Here is a 17,977-nt window from a genome sequence, read left to right on the forward strand (position 1 = left end):
TGCTCCAGAAACTCAATCTGCTCAAAGGAAGGTCAGTTTTGTAGCTTCTGTAACGAGCTAAACTGTTTTCAGATGTGTGAACATGATTGCACAAGGGTTTTCTAATCATCAATTAGCCTTCTGAGCCAATCAGCAAACACATTGTACCATTAGAACACTGGAGTGATAGTTGCTGGAAATGGGCCTCTATACACCTATGTAGATATTGCACCAAAAACTAGACATTTGCAGCTAGAATAGTCATTTCCCACATTAGCAATGTATAGAGTGTATTTCTTTAAAGTTAAGACTAGTTTAAAGTTATCTTCATTGAAAAGTACAGTGTTTTTCCTTCAAAAATAAGGACATTTCAATGTGACCCCAAACTTTTAAACGGTAGAGTATATATATACATGCTTATACATGCTTATACATCATATATATATATATATATATATATATATATATATATATATATATATATATATATATATATATATATATATATATATATATATAGATATATAAATATATATATATATATACACATATAAATTATATGGGTAGATATTTGTTCTAAAAAGGGTATTTCAACAAGTAAACTGTACAGTAGGTAGTTGATGTTGATATATGTAATGCACATAAGGATATTCTAGTCAGATGCGCGTGTGTAAATATGCGGTGTGTAAATATCAAAATATTACGTACGTCGAATCACTTTTTGTCAGGCAATATTACATTTAATGACAATTTTACATAAATGAATACATCCAAACACGTTGTACATATTTATTATTTGCAGGAAGAAATAACAGTTACAATTGTGTGTGTATCTTCCAAGCAAGAAAGAAGTTTGATCACCTCAACATGGGACTAACTGACACACTCCGCTTCGCTGCAGGTCCGCAAGCCACGCCCACCCCCCACAGCCACAGAAGAGGAAAACTGTCCTTTCCCGGGCATGATAAAGTCTTAAATAATGTCAAACACGTAGCGTTACAATAACCAGGAAGATAAAGTGTTTGTCTCACACCTACTAATCAAGCATTCACATTTTGCCACAACACACATGGGGGAAAGTCCTAATTGGAAATACAGCCATATTAACTCCTAAACTGCCATTTTAACACACACCAAACCATCAGCACGCATCCAATGCTTTCTCGTGACCACGAGAACGTTTCTCGTGGCCACGAGAAAGTTTCTCGTGGCCACGAGATACATGTCTAAAAAAAAAAAAAATCCCATGTCCCTTTAGGGGCTACGTGCTGATCCGCCGTGGCGGCGCGTTGCTTCCGCATCGCACCCATGATCAAAGCCTTATTTCCGCGGCGGGTGCGCCGTGACGGCGCGCTGCATCCGCTCCGCACCCAAGATCAAAGCCTAACCTCCCGCCGCGGACCAGCAACGGACTCATAAAAACCCTGGCTCATCTGGCCGTTTTGGACCCCTTTATCTTATTTTCAAAATCCCTTCTGTTCTTGCTGTAGGATAAAATAGGAAACTAAAAAATTCACTAAGCCCTACTACAGCAATATAGGCTTACATATGCATTGCCTTGTATTTTTAAACTAACAATATTGTCAATAGGCAGAAACAGAAAATGGTCAATTCACTCTATAAAGTAAATATATATAATATATATTTAAAAAGTAAATATACATATTTAATCTATTAGGCTACAACTTCAAGGAAACGCTGCTCCATGCACAGCTAACATATCAGAAAATGAATAACTGGTGAATGACAAGAAGTCCAATAAAAGGTGTTTTATTTATACATATACATCTCTATTCCTCCTGAGGAGGTGGAAGCGGGACTCGTCTCCTCGTTGCCCGATCCCCCGCCAAGTTGAACCACCTGATGGCGTGTTTGGTGACCTCAGCGTCCGTGGCTGACCTTGTCAACACATTTTTACTCACAGCACCTGTAATCAAACAAGATTACAAGACAGATACGTTTATGTTTATGGTAGGAAGCATCCAAAGCCAAGTATGCTTACACAATACAAAATATGTGATAGGTATTAAGGAGATTACATTAGAAAAAAAAAAAAAAAGACTTAAAGTTACTGGAGGTGGTTAAAATAAGGTGTGTAAACTATGAATTTGTGATCAGGGTATAGGTGTGCAAGACATCCAAAATGTTTAAACAATATCGTTATTTGGTTCCTTGATCAGAGTACTTGTTTGGCTCTGTTGGATGACGGCGGCTGGGGGTTGGGGGGCATAAATAAATATCCATAACCCAACTTTGGGAGGTTGACATTGTTTTCTTATTATATTTGTACTATCATTCTATGTTTGTATTCGTGTAGGCCAGGGGTGTCCAAAGTGCGGCCTGCAGGTCATTTTTTAACGGCCCCAGGGCACATTTTTAAAAAATACGATCGAAATAAATAAAAAACATTAAAAGTGGTATTTAAAGAGCAAACAGGTGAAATGTAACAAGAAAATGTAGCAATGTTTACTCTAATCACACAAAGCTGCCATGTAGGCTGTTTCTTTCTTTAAAAAATAATAATGAATCAAAATCAATGTCATTATGAATTATTGACCTATTCAAGGCTTAAGAAGTTTACCTTCGCAATCAGCTGGTCTTGGTTGTGCTTAATAGTTTCCAGCAGGCTAAGGATCTGGATTACCTCAGGCGCTGTTGACAAACAGCAGTATAAAATTAACATGTTTCAGTGTTTATCCTCATTACTCATAATCCTGACTTTAGCTATTGACCTTAGTTAATGACAAAAGTTATTGACAAAGTTTGAAGAAAATATGTGATTGCTTGTGAATTTGAATTTTTTCCAAAATTTGTGGCACAGAATGACCATCCGGTATTTGTCAGTTATTGCTCACCAGAGCAGGAAATGTTGTCGGCCATTCTTCCCCCTCGCCATGTTGGCCTGTAGGCCAGGCTGGATCCAGGCTCCTGAGTCTGCCACATGTTGAGGGCTGCTGGTGAGGGGGTGGAGGGAGTCGAGGAGGGACTGCCGTTCCTAGTGAGGTGGGCATTGTGAGAGAGCCATCAGTTAACCATGACTGGTAATACCCAAGGGGCCTATCTATACACTAATATTTCAGAGTTCAGTCCCTACCTTGTGTAACTCTCTGCATGTTTAATGCAGGTGCTGGTGAAGGCATATGAATGCGTCCTTCCCCATGGTGAGGTGCTAAGGGAGATAAATTGGTATTAAATGGTTGTGATCTGTTAACCATGGTTACTGGATGCTGAGATATTATTTCAGAGATCAGTCTTTACCTAGAAAATTATCTCCAGTTGAGGAGTCGAGTTGACAAGTACTCATGACTCTTGCTGGCACTCGGCGAGACGGTGGAGCTGGGAGAAGGGATACAAGGAGAGGGGAATATCTTTAGCACTAAGAATGTTAACCATATCTTTAAAGGCCTACTGAAATGAATTTTTTGTATTTAAACGGGGAAAGCAGATCTATTCTATGTGTCATACTTGATCATTTCGCGATATTGCCATATTTTTGCTGAAAGGATTTAGTATAGAACAACGACGATAAAGATTGCAACTTTTGGTATCTGATAAAAAAAAGGCTTGCCCCTACCGGAAGTAGCGTGACGTAGTCAGTTGAACATATACGCAAAGTTCCCTATTGTTTACAATGATGGCCGCATGAAGTGAGAGAGATTCGGACCGAGAAAGCGACAATTTCCCCATTAATTTGAGCGAGGATGAAAAATTAGTGGATGAGTAAAGTGCAAGTGAAGGACTAGTGGGGAGTTGAAGCTATTCAGATAGGGAAGATGCTGTGAGAGCCGGGGGTGACCTGATATTCAGCTGGGAATGACTACAACAGTAAATAAACACAAGACATATATATACTCTATTAGCCACAACACAACCAGGCTTATATTTAATATGCCACAAATTAATCCTGCATAAAAACACCTACGTGTTTGTTATGCTAGCTCCTAGCTCCTCTGCTAGCTCCTAGCTCCATAGAACACGCCAATACAATTCAAACACCTGATCAACACACACAATCACTCAGCCCAAAAGACCGTTCACCTAACCCAAGGTTCATAAAGCTTATATATTTTTAAAAAGTTACGTACGTGACGCGCACATACGGTCAAGCTATCAAATGTTTAGCAGCCAAGGCTGCATACTCAAGGTACCTGATATTCAGCTGGGGATGACTAAAACAGTAAATAAACACAAGACATATATTTACTCTATTAGCCACAACACAACCAGGCTTATATTTAATGTGACACAAATTAATCCTGCATAAAAACACCTACGTCTTTGTTATGCTAACTCCTAGCTCCTATGCTAGCTCCTAGCTCCATAGAACACGCCAATACAATTCAAACACCTGATCAACACACACAATCACTCAGCCCAAAAGAACGTTCACCTAACCCAAGGTTCATAAAGCTTATATATTTTTAAAAAGTTACGTACATACGCAAAAAAAAGTTGCGCACATACGGTCAAGCGATCAAATGTTTAGAAGCCAAAGCTGCATACTCACAGTAGCACGTCTGCGTCTTTGTCATCCAAATCAAAGTAATCCTGGTAAGAGTCTGTGTTGTCCCAGTTCTCTACAGGCGTCTGTGTATCGAAGTCAAAAGTCCTCCTGGTTAGAGTCTCTGTTATCCGAGTTCTTCCATCTTGACTGCATCTTTCGGGAATGCAAACAAAGAAGCGCCGACTGTGTACTGTTGTTGCTGACTACGTTCGAAAAATACGTCCATTTCGCACCGACAACTTTCTTCTTTGCTTGCTCAGCTTCTTTCTCCATAATGCAATGAACATGATTGCAACAGATTCACGAACACAGATGTCCAGAATACTGTGGAATTATGAAATGAAAACAGAGCTTTTTCGTATTGGCTTCAATGTGGAAGGCATACTACGTCACGCGCATACGTCATCCTCAGAGGCGTTTCGAACCGGAAGTTTAGCGGCAAATTTAAAATGTCACTTTATAAGTTAACCCGGCCGTATTGGCATGTGTTATAATGTTAAGATTTCATCATTGATATATAAACTATCAGACTGCGTGGTCGGTAGTAGTGGGTTTCAGTAGGCCTTTAATATTAATGTGGTGGTTTTGTTGTTTTCAATGTTAAGAGATTATTCCTTACTCTGCCTGTGCAATTGGCTTGCCAACCCCAGAGATGTGAGGTCACTATTTCCCGGGTCTTCTTCGCTATCATCTGAGTCCCCGAGACGATGGCTGTTGGGTAACCATATCATTAGGATTATTGCAATACCAAAATTGCCAAATATACATATAGTACAAGCATCTCTGGTCTATTTTTGAATGCTACCGGAAATAACCTTCCTATTACTGTAGAAACATGACAAAAACAAGACGGAACACACTTACACTGGCTTCCTGTTCCTTTTTTCTGGCAGCTCCTCGTTCTCTGCCTCAGATTGCAGGTCTGAGGTGTTGCAGCGCTTTCCATATTGTTGCATTATTTTTAATGCGTCTTTGTAGTTGTCTAAAATTGAATATGTTAAAATGAACATGAGTTTCAAATTAGCTGTAGAGCTGAACAGAATATTATTATTATTGATGATGATAAATCAGGTCTCTCTCTTACAAAAGACCTGGTCAGAACATAGACACAATAGGTTATTCCAAGCATAAAGAGAAGCAACTATGACGTTATTTTTAAACAAGAAGATTATGAACTTGCATACCACAAGTTCGGACAACAGAAACGTCAAATCTTGGCCAGTTTGGCTCATGCTGCTCCTCATTTAAAGCGGCCCTTTCAATTCTGTCGGTGTTTTTATAGCTGGGCCAGAAAACCATCCTATCATCATAACATCCACTTGGGACAACCGCAATGTCCCTGTTCATTATAAATTTAATCAGATGAAAAGGCACCCTTAATGTAGAAAGAAAGAAAAGGGGTATTTATTCATCGTCAAAGGAACAACGTGGACAAAAGCATGCACAGGTGTTAGTGTATACAAATAAGCAAGTAAGATGAGCTGAGATTTTACCTGAATGGTGCCCCAAGGTGGTAAGAACTATAAGAAAGGTAAAAGTACAGGTCATAATAGTCAGAACTTCAGCTCAATCGTAAAGTAGGGTTTGAAATTATGGGTGTAGTGTATACAGAGATCAGTCCCTACCTTGTGTAACTCTCTGCATGTTAAATGCATGTGCTGGTGAAGGCATATGAATACATCCTTCCCCATGGTGAGGTGCTAAGGGAGATAAATTGGTATTAAATGGTTGTGATCTATTAACCATGGTTACTGGATGCTGAGATATTATTTTGGAGATCAGTCTTTACCTAGAAAGTTATCTCCAGTTGAGGAGCCGAGTTGAAAAGTACTTATGACTCTTGGTGGCACTCGGCGAGACGGTGGAGCTGGGAGAAGGGATACAAGGAGAGGGGAATATCTTTAGCACTAAGAATGTTAACCATATCTTTAATATTAATGTGGTGGTTTCGTCTACAACGCTAAATATATCCTGTGGTGTACCTCAGGGATCAATATAGGACCTAAATTATTCAATGTCTAGATAAATGACATTTGTAAAGTTACAAAAGATTTAAAGTTAGTGTTATTTGCGGATGATACAACAGCGTTTTGTTCAGGAGAGAACACACAGAAGATAATACAAATAACAGAAGAAATTAACAAATTAAAAAGATGGTTTGACAAAAACAGACTATCTTTGAATCTCAGTAAAACTAAAATAATGCTATTTGGTAACAGTAGAAAAGAAAGTCAAACACAAATACAAATAGACGGAACAGAAATTGAAAGAGTAAATGAAACCAAATTTCTAGGTATAATGATTGATGATGAATTGAACTGGAAATCTCAAGTAAAAAATATACAACATAAAGTAGCAAGAAACACGTCAATAATGAATAAAGCAAAACATGTTCTAGACAAAAAATCACTTCATATTCTCTACTGTTCACTAGTGTTACATATCTGAGTTATTGTGTAGAAATATGGGGAAATAATTACAAAAGTACACTTCATTCATTAACGGTGTTACAAAAAAGATCAGTTAGAATAATATATAATGTTGGATATAGAGAACACACAAATCCTTTATTTATTGAATCAAAGATACTGAAATTCCACGACATAGTGAATTTGCAAACAGCTAAAATTATAAACAAAGCAAACTATAACCTGCTACCCAAGAATATACAACAATTCTTCTCAAAAAAAGAGGAGAAAAATAATCTTAGAGAGAAATGTAATTTAAAACATTTGTACGCACGTACAACACTTAAGACCTTCAGTATATCAGTATGTGGAATTAAATTATGGAATGCATTAAGCAAAGCAATCAAACAATGTACTAATATGATCAATTATTTATGCTTACATGTGGAAATAATAATAATAGTAAATAAAATAATAATAAAAAAAGGTAAATAAAGCATAAAATAGTCTCTAATAAATTAATTAAATAAAAAAACAGCATATAAAATATATACATCAGCAAATAACAAAAATATAGATCAAGAAAAAGGATCCTTAATATGTGCAGCAATTTTTCACACTCACATCACCTCATTTTATATTTTTTTCTACAATTAACTATGCCAAAAAACACATAGACATACCTTTTTTTTGTAATGGAAACAAAAACAACATGGCGTCACACACAGCTAGTCCACAGTAAACAGGATCTCGAGCTCCACTAAAGAACAAAGAAAGAAATAATACACACTCATATTAATGGCAAATAACGGCTGTTTCCACTAGCGTTACGTTGTTGACTTAACGCAGTAACGTTAGCGACCTGGGCCTAAACAACACTGACAATAAAGTAATACGCTTTCGTTTCAAGCAGTTGGAAATATGTGGAATATCGTAGTGAAGTGAAGTGAAGTGAATTACATTTATATAGCGCTTTTTTCTCAAGTGACTCAAAGCGCTTTACATAGTGAAACCCAATATCTAAGTTACATTCAAACCAGTGTGGGTGGCACTGGGAGCAGGTGGGTAAAGTGTCTTGCCCAAGGACACAACGGCAGTGACTAGGATGGCGGAAGCGGGGATCGAACCTGCAACCCTCAAGTTGCTGGCACGGCCGCTCTACCAACCGAGCTATACCGGCCCACCATCGTAGCATGTAACCTACACACATTCACAGCGTCTAACAAAATATGGCCTAAGTTAACTGTATTGAACTTTTTACTCACCGGCTTCACGCGGGAAACTTTCACATTCTGGAGTCGGGGTCCCCCGGAACACAAAACACAGATAAAAGACAATTTTACAATAGCACGGCGAAAAAATGACCGTCGTTGTGTGGGTTTTTTGACGAATAACAATCTTTTCCACTTTTCTTCGCTCGGGCCTCACCTACCGCGTGCAGCCATTTCAAATTTTCTGTATACGTCAGACGCACGTCCCCATGCAAAGCATTCTGGGAGGCGGCGCTGGAAATAAAGCCTTTTTTTACAGAATATAAAGTTTTACTGCTAGTCCTATTATCAAACAACGTCATTACAATCATACATAAACAATGATGGAAACACAAAGGCTGATCTTTACTGCGAATGTAGCAATAAATCAATAAATCTATACTTACGTTCGTGTTCCAGCAAAGAAAGTCCAGAGATCTTGGCTCATGCGCGTACACGCTAGTAGGCGCGTCCACGTCTGCGGGTGCAGACATTGGTCGGCTCAGCGCGCGTAGGCGGAGCCTATAACTCTAGGCGGCGCGCGCCGGTTTGGTTTGTCGCGTCCGCGTATGCGAATCAGACACGAGTCCGCTCAGGATCAGCTGTCTGACCGTACAATTTTCAGAGGCGGAGCTGTATCCTCTAGGCGGAGCCAAAACGAATGTGACAGTAACGCGGTTTGGGCGACTTGAAGGCGGATCCGTATAGCAGTCTTCTGCTGTGTGGGTAGTGTTTATAAGAGCGTTCCAGTAGTGTATGTAAGAGCATTTCAGTAGTGTATGTAAGAGCATTTCAGTAGTGTTTATAAGAGCATTTCAGTAGGGTGTGTGAGAGAAAAACATTTCAGTTTATGTGAGAGCATTTCAGTAGTGTATGTAAGAGCATTTCAGTAGTGTTTATAAGAGTGTTTCAGTAGTGTGTATAAAACAAAAAGATTTCAGTTGTTTATGTGAGAGGTAATTCTGAATAATGTCCCTAACGGGACATTATTCAGAATTGTGTGTGTACACACACGCGCACACGCACAGGCACCTGATTCTCACCAAGACACAGGATTGGTTTTGTAGCAAGCCGAAAAGAGCATTTATTTTACAAGTCTTTTTAGGAAGGGCGGGGTGTGGAGGTATCAAACTTAAAGTGTCCATTAACAAACCTAAATATCTCCCATCCAGGGCCCTCAGTCCTTCACACAGCACACTGCTTTAAATGTCATAGGTAATTGCCTATAAAACAAGAGAAACACAACATAAGTAAAACATTTCACCAGTAATGTCTTTAGTGGGGAAATAGTGGATGTCTCACTTACCGCCTGATGCACCTGCCTTGACAGAGAGGAGAGACAGACCTGAATGAGGCAGAGTTAAGAAGGGTTTGTAGCTGGGCCCCACCTGGCCGCCCAGCTGGTGCCACTTCAGGCTGGTTGAGCAGGTACCGGGGAATGTACCGCCCCTCGATGATGCGGCCAAGGCTGGGGCGTTGTCTTCCGTGTTCCACTCTGCCTCCATTCCCTGGCTCCTCCCCTGTGAGGTGCCTACCTGTCAGGCAGTGCTTGAGTGAGACTCCACAATAAATAAATAAATAAATAAATAAATAAATAAATATATATATATATATATATATATATATATATATATATATATATATATATATATATATATATATATATATATATATATATATATATATATATATATATATATATATAACAAATAAGTGGGGGAAAACATCAAGTTTCAACACATACATTTTTTTTAGGCACCAGAAATAAGTGGTGTGTACCCTTAAAAAATTCTAAACTTATCAGTCACCTGAAGCAATTGGGGTAAAATCATCGCGCTTAAAGGCCTACTGAAATGATTTTTTTAAATTTAAACGGGGATAGCAGATCCATTCTATGTGTCATACTTGATCATTTCGCGATATTGCCATATTTTTGCTGAAAGGATTTAGTAGAGAACATCGACGATAAAGTTTGCAACTTTTGGTTGCTGATAAAAAAAGCCTTGCCTGTAGTAGCGTGACGTCACAGGTTGAAAGGCTCCTCACATCTGCACATTGTTTACACCAGCAGCGAGAGCGATTCGGACCAAGAAAGCGACGATTACCCCATTAATTTGAGCCAGGATGAAAGATTTGTGGATGAGGAACGTGAGAGTGAAGGACTAGAGTGCAGTGCAGGACGCATCTTTTTTCGCTATGACCGTAACTTAAATACAAGCTGGCTCATTGGATTCCACACTCTCTCCTTTTTCTATCGTGAATCACGGATTTGTATTTTAAACCACTTGAAAATGAGAGTCGAGAACGCGAAATGGACATTCACAGTGACAATACATCGGCGAAGCACTTTAGCTACGAAGCTAACGTGATAGCATCGGGCTTAACTGCAGATAGAAACAAAAGAAATAAACTCCTGACTGGAAGGATAGACAGAAAATCAACAATACTATTAAACCATGGACCTGTAACTACACGGTTAATGCTTTCCAGCCTGGCGAACCTTAACAATGCTGTTGCTAACAAAGCCATTGAAGCTAACTTAGCAACGGGACCTCACAGAGCTATGCTAAAAACATTAGCTATCCACCTACGCCAGACAGCTCTCATCTGCTCATCAACACCCGTGCTCACCTGCGTTCCAGCGATCGACGAAGGACTTCCCCCGATCATCAATGCGGTCGGCGGCTAGCGTCGGATAGCGCGTCTGCTATCCAAGTCAAAGTCCTCCTGGTTGTGTTGCTGCAGCCAGCTGCTAATACACCGATCCCACCTACAGCTTTCTTCTTTGCAGTCTTCATTGTTCATTAAACAAATTGCAAAAGATTCACCAACACAGATGTCCAGAATACTGGGGAATTTTGCGATGAAAACCGAGCTTTTTTTATTGGATACAATACAATACTTCCGTTTCAACGATTGACGTCACACGCATACGTCATCATACATAGACGTTTTCAACCGGAAGTTTCGCGAGAAATTTAAAATTGCACTTTATAAGTTAACCCGGCCGTATTGGCATGTGTTGCAATGTTAAGATTTTATCATTGATATATAAACTATCAGACTGCGTGGTCAGTAGTAGTGGGTTTCAGTAGGCCTTTAAACACATCAAACCTTATCAACCACCTAAACCAAGTGGAAAAAATAATCATGCTTCAACACATCAAACCTTATCAACCACCTGAAACAAGTGGGAAAAATCATCACACTTCAACACATCAAACATTATCTGCCACCTGACACAAGTGGGGAAAAATCATCACGCTTCAACACATATAAAGCGCTTTGAACAATGTCTGTTGTAATTGGCACGAGGAATGTCGCAGTAAAACTTGTTTAATTCCAATAAGACACCGATGTTGGAGCCTTGATTCCGATATTGGTCCATTACGATATCAGCAGGAATCAAGCATACTTGTATTATTTAGTTGTGTGGAATGTTAGAAAAGGTTTGATCAAGTAAAACGAGTCAAACAAAAAACTGTTAGCTATGAAAAATACTAACTTATTTATCATTAACCGTCTGGAATGAACTCATGCTGTCTCTAAGTTGAAGTGGAGTAGTATTTTTTGTATTGCTGACAACTAGTGGCCACATTAATTCTTGAAGTTAAGATATGACGCATAATGCAGACACATTTGTTACTGGATACTTTATAATCCTGCCTTGGAGACTTTGTATGTGTAAGTAAAATGCAACTATAATTATTTGACACTTGTTTATATTGAAAAATGTCAATATTCTTCAATTATTATTACATATGTCCAGCTTGTGTGCTATTGTGTGCTGAGCTGTTGTGTAGCTGCTAGCTCCTAAATTGGCCTATAGCCTGGCATGTTTACTTTTTGTAAATTACTTTAATAAATAGAAAAAAAGACCAACCACAAGTCAATGCGCTGCAGGACTGCTTGTATCGGACTTTATATATGAGATTGTATATAATATTCATTTTTGTTCTCTAAAATCCAGTCACCTGACGAAAAATGGAGCACAGCACGTACCAGTAGTCAAGTTAAACTAAAAATAGATGATTGAAAACTAGATTAAGATGTTTTTTCCTCCCATGTATTTATAGAAATGAGACCAATATAAATAATCTCCTGATGCGCTTGTAGCGATAAAAACAGGGAGAATTATTCTCCCCCCGTATTACTGAAGACAATGTGAAGTAAAGACGATGTTCAAGTCAAGAGAAACACTGTGAGTATACTGCGAGCGGAGTGACGCTGACATGAAAAGATTTACAGCACAGATTAGGCGTGTCAAAGATAACACTCCTCAACCTGACAAAACATCGCTTGCTTGACCTTCTCCGAAAGGCCTTTGTCAACACTGAAAAACTAATCAAAGTGTGACATTCAAGTGACATTCCACTGCGGGTATTTTTTCTTCAACTCGACAATGGCAATTGGAAGTAAATCCCCATATTATTCATTAATGAAATCAAATACTTAAACCCAGTATTACTTCCGGCAAAAGCAGGTCATGGGGGTCGGTGTTATGGCTTAAAATGTATATTTCAGTATACAGGAAGTAGTACCTCATCCTACTAGTTCATTTGGTTCTAGAACCAAGTGTGTCACTCAAATCAGCCCCGCCCATTGAAATGAATTAAAATATATTTAATCTATGATTTTAACACGTAACATGCCTTTAAAAAGACTTGTAGATTAAAAAAAACTCCAATACAACAGCAATTAGTACAAACTACAGTAGTTTTATGTAGTAGTATAATACAGTAATTAGGGAGGGGTACCGTTCACATTTGAACCGAATGTCACGGTTTGGGTCGCAGCTTGCTGGGCGGTTGTTCTTCCAAGATGCAAAAGGACGGCTCCGGACGAAGGCGTAAAGGTAGGATATGATTTAATAAACATAAATCACCCAACTACCACAACACAGGAAGCAAACCAAACGTCGTACGTGAAGCTAGGGTACAAACTAAGCACAGACTAGAGCATGGAGCAAAACTTACGTGACATTAGCGTGAAGCAAACGATGAAGCCACCCCGAGTGACCGGAAAAGACAGGCTTAAATAGAAGCCTCTGATTAGCAACAGGTGCGCGTCCGGAACACCAGTGGCAGGAGAAAATAATGAGTAACCATTGTGACAAAACAAACAAGGAAGTGCAACCAGGAACTAAAGAAGTCCGAAACTAACAGAACATAACTAAACTAAACATGATCCACTTTTGTGTGTGCTAATACATATTAATTTATTTTTTGATAATAGAATCTCGTTTTTTATTCCAACATTTAAAAAAGATCTGATTATGAAAACTGCTCTCCAGTTGTTTTATTATCACATTTCTGAGTCTCATTTGCAAGTATGTGTCACGACTTGGTCCTTGGCGTGGATTGTTTTTCCATGGTGCAAAGCAACTTAACTGGACATGACGTGCAGGTGAGGACATGTTTTAATATTTAAACTCAAAAGGCTCAAAAGGGTACAAACAAAAGGCGCTCACAGCGGAGGTAAAAAACTTGACTAGGAAAACAAAAGGCGCGCACAATGGCGGAGAACTATGAACATTAAACAAAAACTTACGTGACAAGAAACTGTGAACATGGCATGAAGAAGCGTGATCATAAAGGGTGCAGAGCATAAATGTGGAGCATGAATGTGATGTTGCCAGGATGAACAACAGAAACAGAAAAGCTTATATAGTGACATGATCAGTGAAAACAGGTGTGTGACTCTAACCGTGAACAGGTGCGTGACATGACAATGTGAACCAGGTGAAACTAATGGTTGCTATGGTGACAAATAAAAGTGCACAAAAAGTCCAAAACCAAATCCGAACATGACTAAAACAAAATATAATCACAGACATGACAGTATGACATTAAGTTGCAATTACATGGCAGTAGTGTATAGCTTATGGTGTTTTTATATTGTTTTTTTGTTGCGCCCTAAAAAGTGCTAATACTGTAAGTATTGTACTTTTTACGCACCGGCGGTTTAATTGTAACATGCATCTTAGTTGTACTTTTCATTTGGAGCTGTTGATATCGCCATGTAGAATCGCTAATGCTAACCAGTAGCATGTCATTGGCAAAAGCCAATGTATATTAGCATCAAGCTAGCACATTTTTCAAAAAGTAGAGCCTTACTTTACTTACGCTGGAGCCTTTTTTGAGTCAATATCTATGTTGGCATTGAACATTGCAACATTACTTGTTAACTCTTGTCTACATCAAGTCTTTTTTGTTGCACCCTACAAGTGTTAATACTGTAATAATGTAGTTATTATACACCAGCTGTTTGATTGTAACGTGCATCTTAGTTGATGTTATCATTAACACATATGAAGCTGTTTAAACCGCCATGAAAAATTGTTGATGCTAATCAGTAGCATGTCACTACCAAAGCCAATGTATGTTAGCATCAAGCTAGAGGAGCCTTACTTTACTTACATTAGAGAGTTTTTGTTTTTTTTGAGTCACTTTTTGTGTTGGCATTGAAAATTGCAACATTACCGAGTTTGGCTGAGTCCGCTCTCAGTGTTGCTGGAGTGATCGGCAAGTGTTGAAGTGCAACGGGCGTGACCCAGGTACTGAAACATAGCACCGTTGGATTTTACATTCAGGACCGGTGCCAAAATAAGTACCCATCCTTGACAGTAAAGTTGTGCAGCATTTACCTCTTCGTCACGTCGGGTTGCAAACTTTGCACCAACTCAAGCACTCGGCGGCAAACAAGCTGACTGTCTCTAATTAATGTTTTAATTCTCCATGGCAACATCATCAAGCATAAAAAAAAGACCTGATAAAAGGGAAGAAGCTACCTGGAGGGCATTTTGAAATATTATTAGTCATAACAAAATAGAGCGGATTAGAACTGTAGGTATATATTTAATATATTCCTCCCACGTTGTGGCAGGAATCAACCTCGGGAACGACCCTCTCACCTGCAAGAAAATTGTACTATAACTCAAAGTAGTTTTTGCCAAAAAAAAATGATATGTTTAGTTTTAGAATATGAACTTTCAGGAACACCGACTGCACTGCGGCTCCCCTGCAAAACCAGGACATTTATGATATACAGGTGTGATTGAAAGCTGGCAGCCGCACATTAATATCATTAATTAATTAATCATTCATCACACACCTGCCTCAAGCCAGTGGCCAATGAGACGCACTCACCTTGGCAGCCTATAAACTTAAATAATAAATTAATGTTCCTGCTGCAGATGATCAGGGACAACATTTGGAAGGTTTCACGCCGGATGTTTGCTTGCAGAGAAAGTTGCACAAATAGAATTCATTAATCAATTAATTAGTAATTAATTAATATTCTGTGCACATGCATGTGACACGTATACAATATTCTGTGCACAAGCATTCTTGTGATTAGGTTTTTAGGACGTTAAGAGTCTTTTTGAAAATAATTAGGGCCGTCATAAAAAGTTCACGCTAATTTCCTTTAAGTACACATTTTTTATTGAGACGCAGTTAAAGTGAGAGTGTGTGGGGCGGGGAGGGGGGGTGTTTGGGCGGGCGGGGGGGGGGGGGGGGGGTGTTTGATGTGTTTGAGAGTGAGGTTTTTGTTCCAGGTGGCTAAAATAAGGTTTGATTAATTAAATATCATTGTTTTTCCCTGGTTGTTTCAGGTGGCTGATAAGGTTTGAGGTGTTGAGGGATGAAGATTCACCCCCACTTGTTTCAAGTGACTGATAGGGTTTGATGTGTTGAAGTGTGATGATTTTTCTCCACTTGTTCCAGATGGATAAAATAAGGTTTGATTATTTAAATATCATTGTTTTTTCCCTAGTTGTTTCAGGTGGTTGATAAGGTTTGAGGTGTTGAGGGAGGATGATTTCCCCCCTACACTTGTTTCATGTGGCTGATAGGGTTTGATGTGTTGAAGCTTGATAATTTTTCTCTACTTGTTCCAAGTGGCTAAAATAAGGTTTGATTAATTAAATATCATTGTTTTTCCCTGGTTTTTTCAGGTGGCTGATAAGGTTTGAGGTGTTGAGGGATGAAGATTCCCCCCTCCCCCCACTTGTTTCAAGTGACTGATAGGGTTTGATGTGTTGAAGTGTGATGATTTTTCTCCACTTGTTCCAGATGTTTAAAATAAGGTTTGATTATTTAAAGATCATTGTTTTTCCCCTAGTTGTTTCAGGTGGCTGATAAGGTTTAAGGTGTTGAGGGAGGATGATTTACCCCCTACACCTGTTTCAGGTGGCTGATAGGGTTTGATGTGTTGAAGCGTGATAATTTTTCTCTACTTGTTCCAGGTGGTTAAAAAAAGGTTTTTACCCGGTTGTTTTAGGTGGCTGATAAGGTTTGAGGTGTTTAGGGGTGATGATTCCCCCTTCCCCCACTTGTTTCAAGTGGCTGATAAAGTTGTATGTGTTTAAGCATGATGTTTTCCCCACTTGTTTCAGGTGGCTGATAAGGTTTGATGTGTTGAAGCGTGATATTTTTTCCACTTGTTTCAAATGGCTGGTCCTACTATTGACAACACTCTCACTATTATGTTAGATCCACTATGGACTGGACTCTCACAATAGTATGCTAGATCCACTTTACGTCCATTGCACCGGTCGCCCAGGGGTGGGGGGTCCCGACATCTGTGGTCCCCTCCAAGGTTTCTCATTGTCATCCCATTGGGTTGAGTTTTTTCTTGCCCTGATGTGGGATCTGAGCCGAGGATGTCGTTGTGGCTTGTGCAGCCCTTTGAGACACTTGTGATTTAGGGCTATATAAGTAAACATTGGTAGATTGATTGATTGATGGCTGATAAGGTTTGATGTGTCTGAGCGTGGTATCTTTACCCCACTTGTTCCATGTGGATGTTAAGGTTTGATGTGTTGAAACGAGATGATTTTCCCTTACTTACCTCAAGTGGTTAAAAAGGTTTGGCGTATGTAAGCGTGATGTCTTTACCCCACTTGTTTGAGGTAACTGCTAAAGTTTGATGCATTGAAGTCTGATTTAGTTTTTCTCACTTGTTTCAAGTGGCTGATAAGGTTTGATGTGTTGAATCTTGATGCTTTTCCCCACTTATTTCAGGTTGTTGATAAGGTTTGATGTGTTAGTGCGTGATGTTTTTACCCCACTTGTTTCAAGTGGCTGATAAGTTTTGATGTGTTGAAGCGTGACTTTTTCCCACTTGTTTCAGGTAGTTGATTAGGTTTGATGTGTTAGAGTGTGATGTTTTTACCCTGTGTGTTTCAAATGGTTGATGATGTTTGATGTGTTGAAGCGTGATCCCCCCCCCCCCCCCCCCCACTTGTTTCAACTGGTTGATAAGTTTTGATATGTTGAAGAATGAGGATTTGTTTCCCCACTTGTTTCATGTGGCTGATATTTGATTATTTTTTATTGTAACATCTAACAGTGAGCTGATATTGATAATTGTACCAGAGGGTGATGACGAAAAGATCACAATACCAGATCAGATAGCATCAATCAAATATTACTGTTTCATTGTGATCACTCATATATACTGTATTACCATGTTAAAACATTATATATATATACAAACGTATATATATCTATATATGTATATATATATATATATATATATATATATATATATATATATATATATATATATATATATATATATATATATATATATATATATATATATATATATATATATATATATATATATATATACACTGTATATATACTGTATATATATATATATATATATATATATATAGTGTATATATATATAGTATATATATATATATACATATATATATATATATATATATATATATATATATATATATATATATATATATATATATATATATATTATATATATATATATATACAGTATATATATATATATATATATATATATATATA

At 38.4% G+C, this 17,977-nt stretch overlaps 1 protein-coding gene across 5 annotated transcripts; it reads right to left on the reverse strand.

The window, feature by feature from the left end:
• Positions 1-1,757: 1,757 nt before the first annotated feature.
• LOC133653154 (uncharacterized) lies at positions 1,758-13,214 on the reverse strand. Of its 5 annotated transcripts, none has more exons than XM_062052188.1 (14): positions 13,118-13,214; positions 9,448-9,672; positions 9,295-9,364; positions 7,575-7,651; positions 6,273-6,350; positions 6,109-6,183; positions 5,977-6,003; positions 5,348-5,465; positions 5,103-5,194; positions 3,238-3,315; positions 3,074-3,148; positions 2,835-2,974; positions 2,561-2,631; positions 1,758-1,906 (listed from the first exon to the last, which is right to left on the reverse strand). In XM_062052188.1, exons 4-13 carry the CDS (start codon positions 7,603-7,605, stop codon positions 2,620-2,622), a joined length of 726 nt encoding a protein of 241 aa, XP_061908172.1. In that variant the 5' UTR covers positions 7,606-7,651; positions 9,295-9,364; positions 9,448-9,672; positions 13,118-13,214; the 3' UTR covers positions 1,758-1,906; positions 2,561-2,619. The 5 variants fall into 5 exon arrangements, with proteins under 5 accessions (XP_061908172.1, XP_061908171.1, XP_061908170.1 ...); XM_062052187.1 differs by having other exon boundaries at positions 9,448-9,676; positions 13,118-13,189; XM_062052186.1 differs by lacking the exons at positions 9,295-9,364; positions 9,448-9,672; positions 13,118-13,214 and adding an exon at positions 8,157-8,479.
• Positions 13,215-17,977: the final 4,763 nt, after the last annotated feature.

Source organism: Entelurus aequoreus, linkage group LG07 (genome assembly GCF_033978785.1).
Source record: "Entelurus aequoreus isolate RoL-2023_Sb linkage group LG07, RoL_Eaeq_v1.1, whole genome shotgun sequence".
Taxonomy (NCBI): domain Eukaryota; kingdom Metazoa; phylum Chordata; class Actinopteri; order Syngnathiformes; family Syngnathidae; genus Entelurus; species Entelurus aequoreus.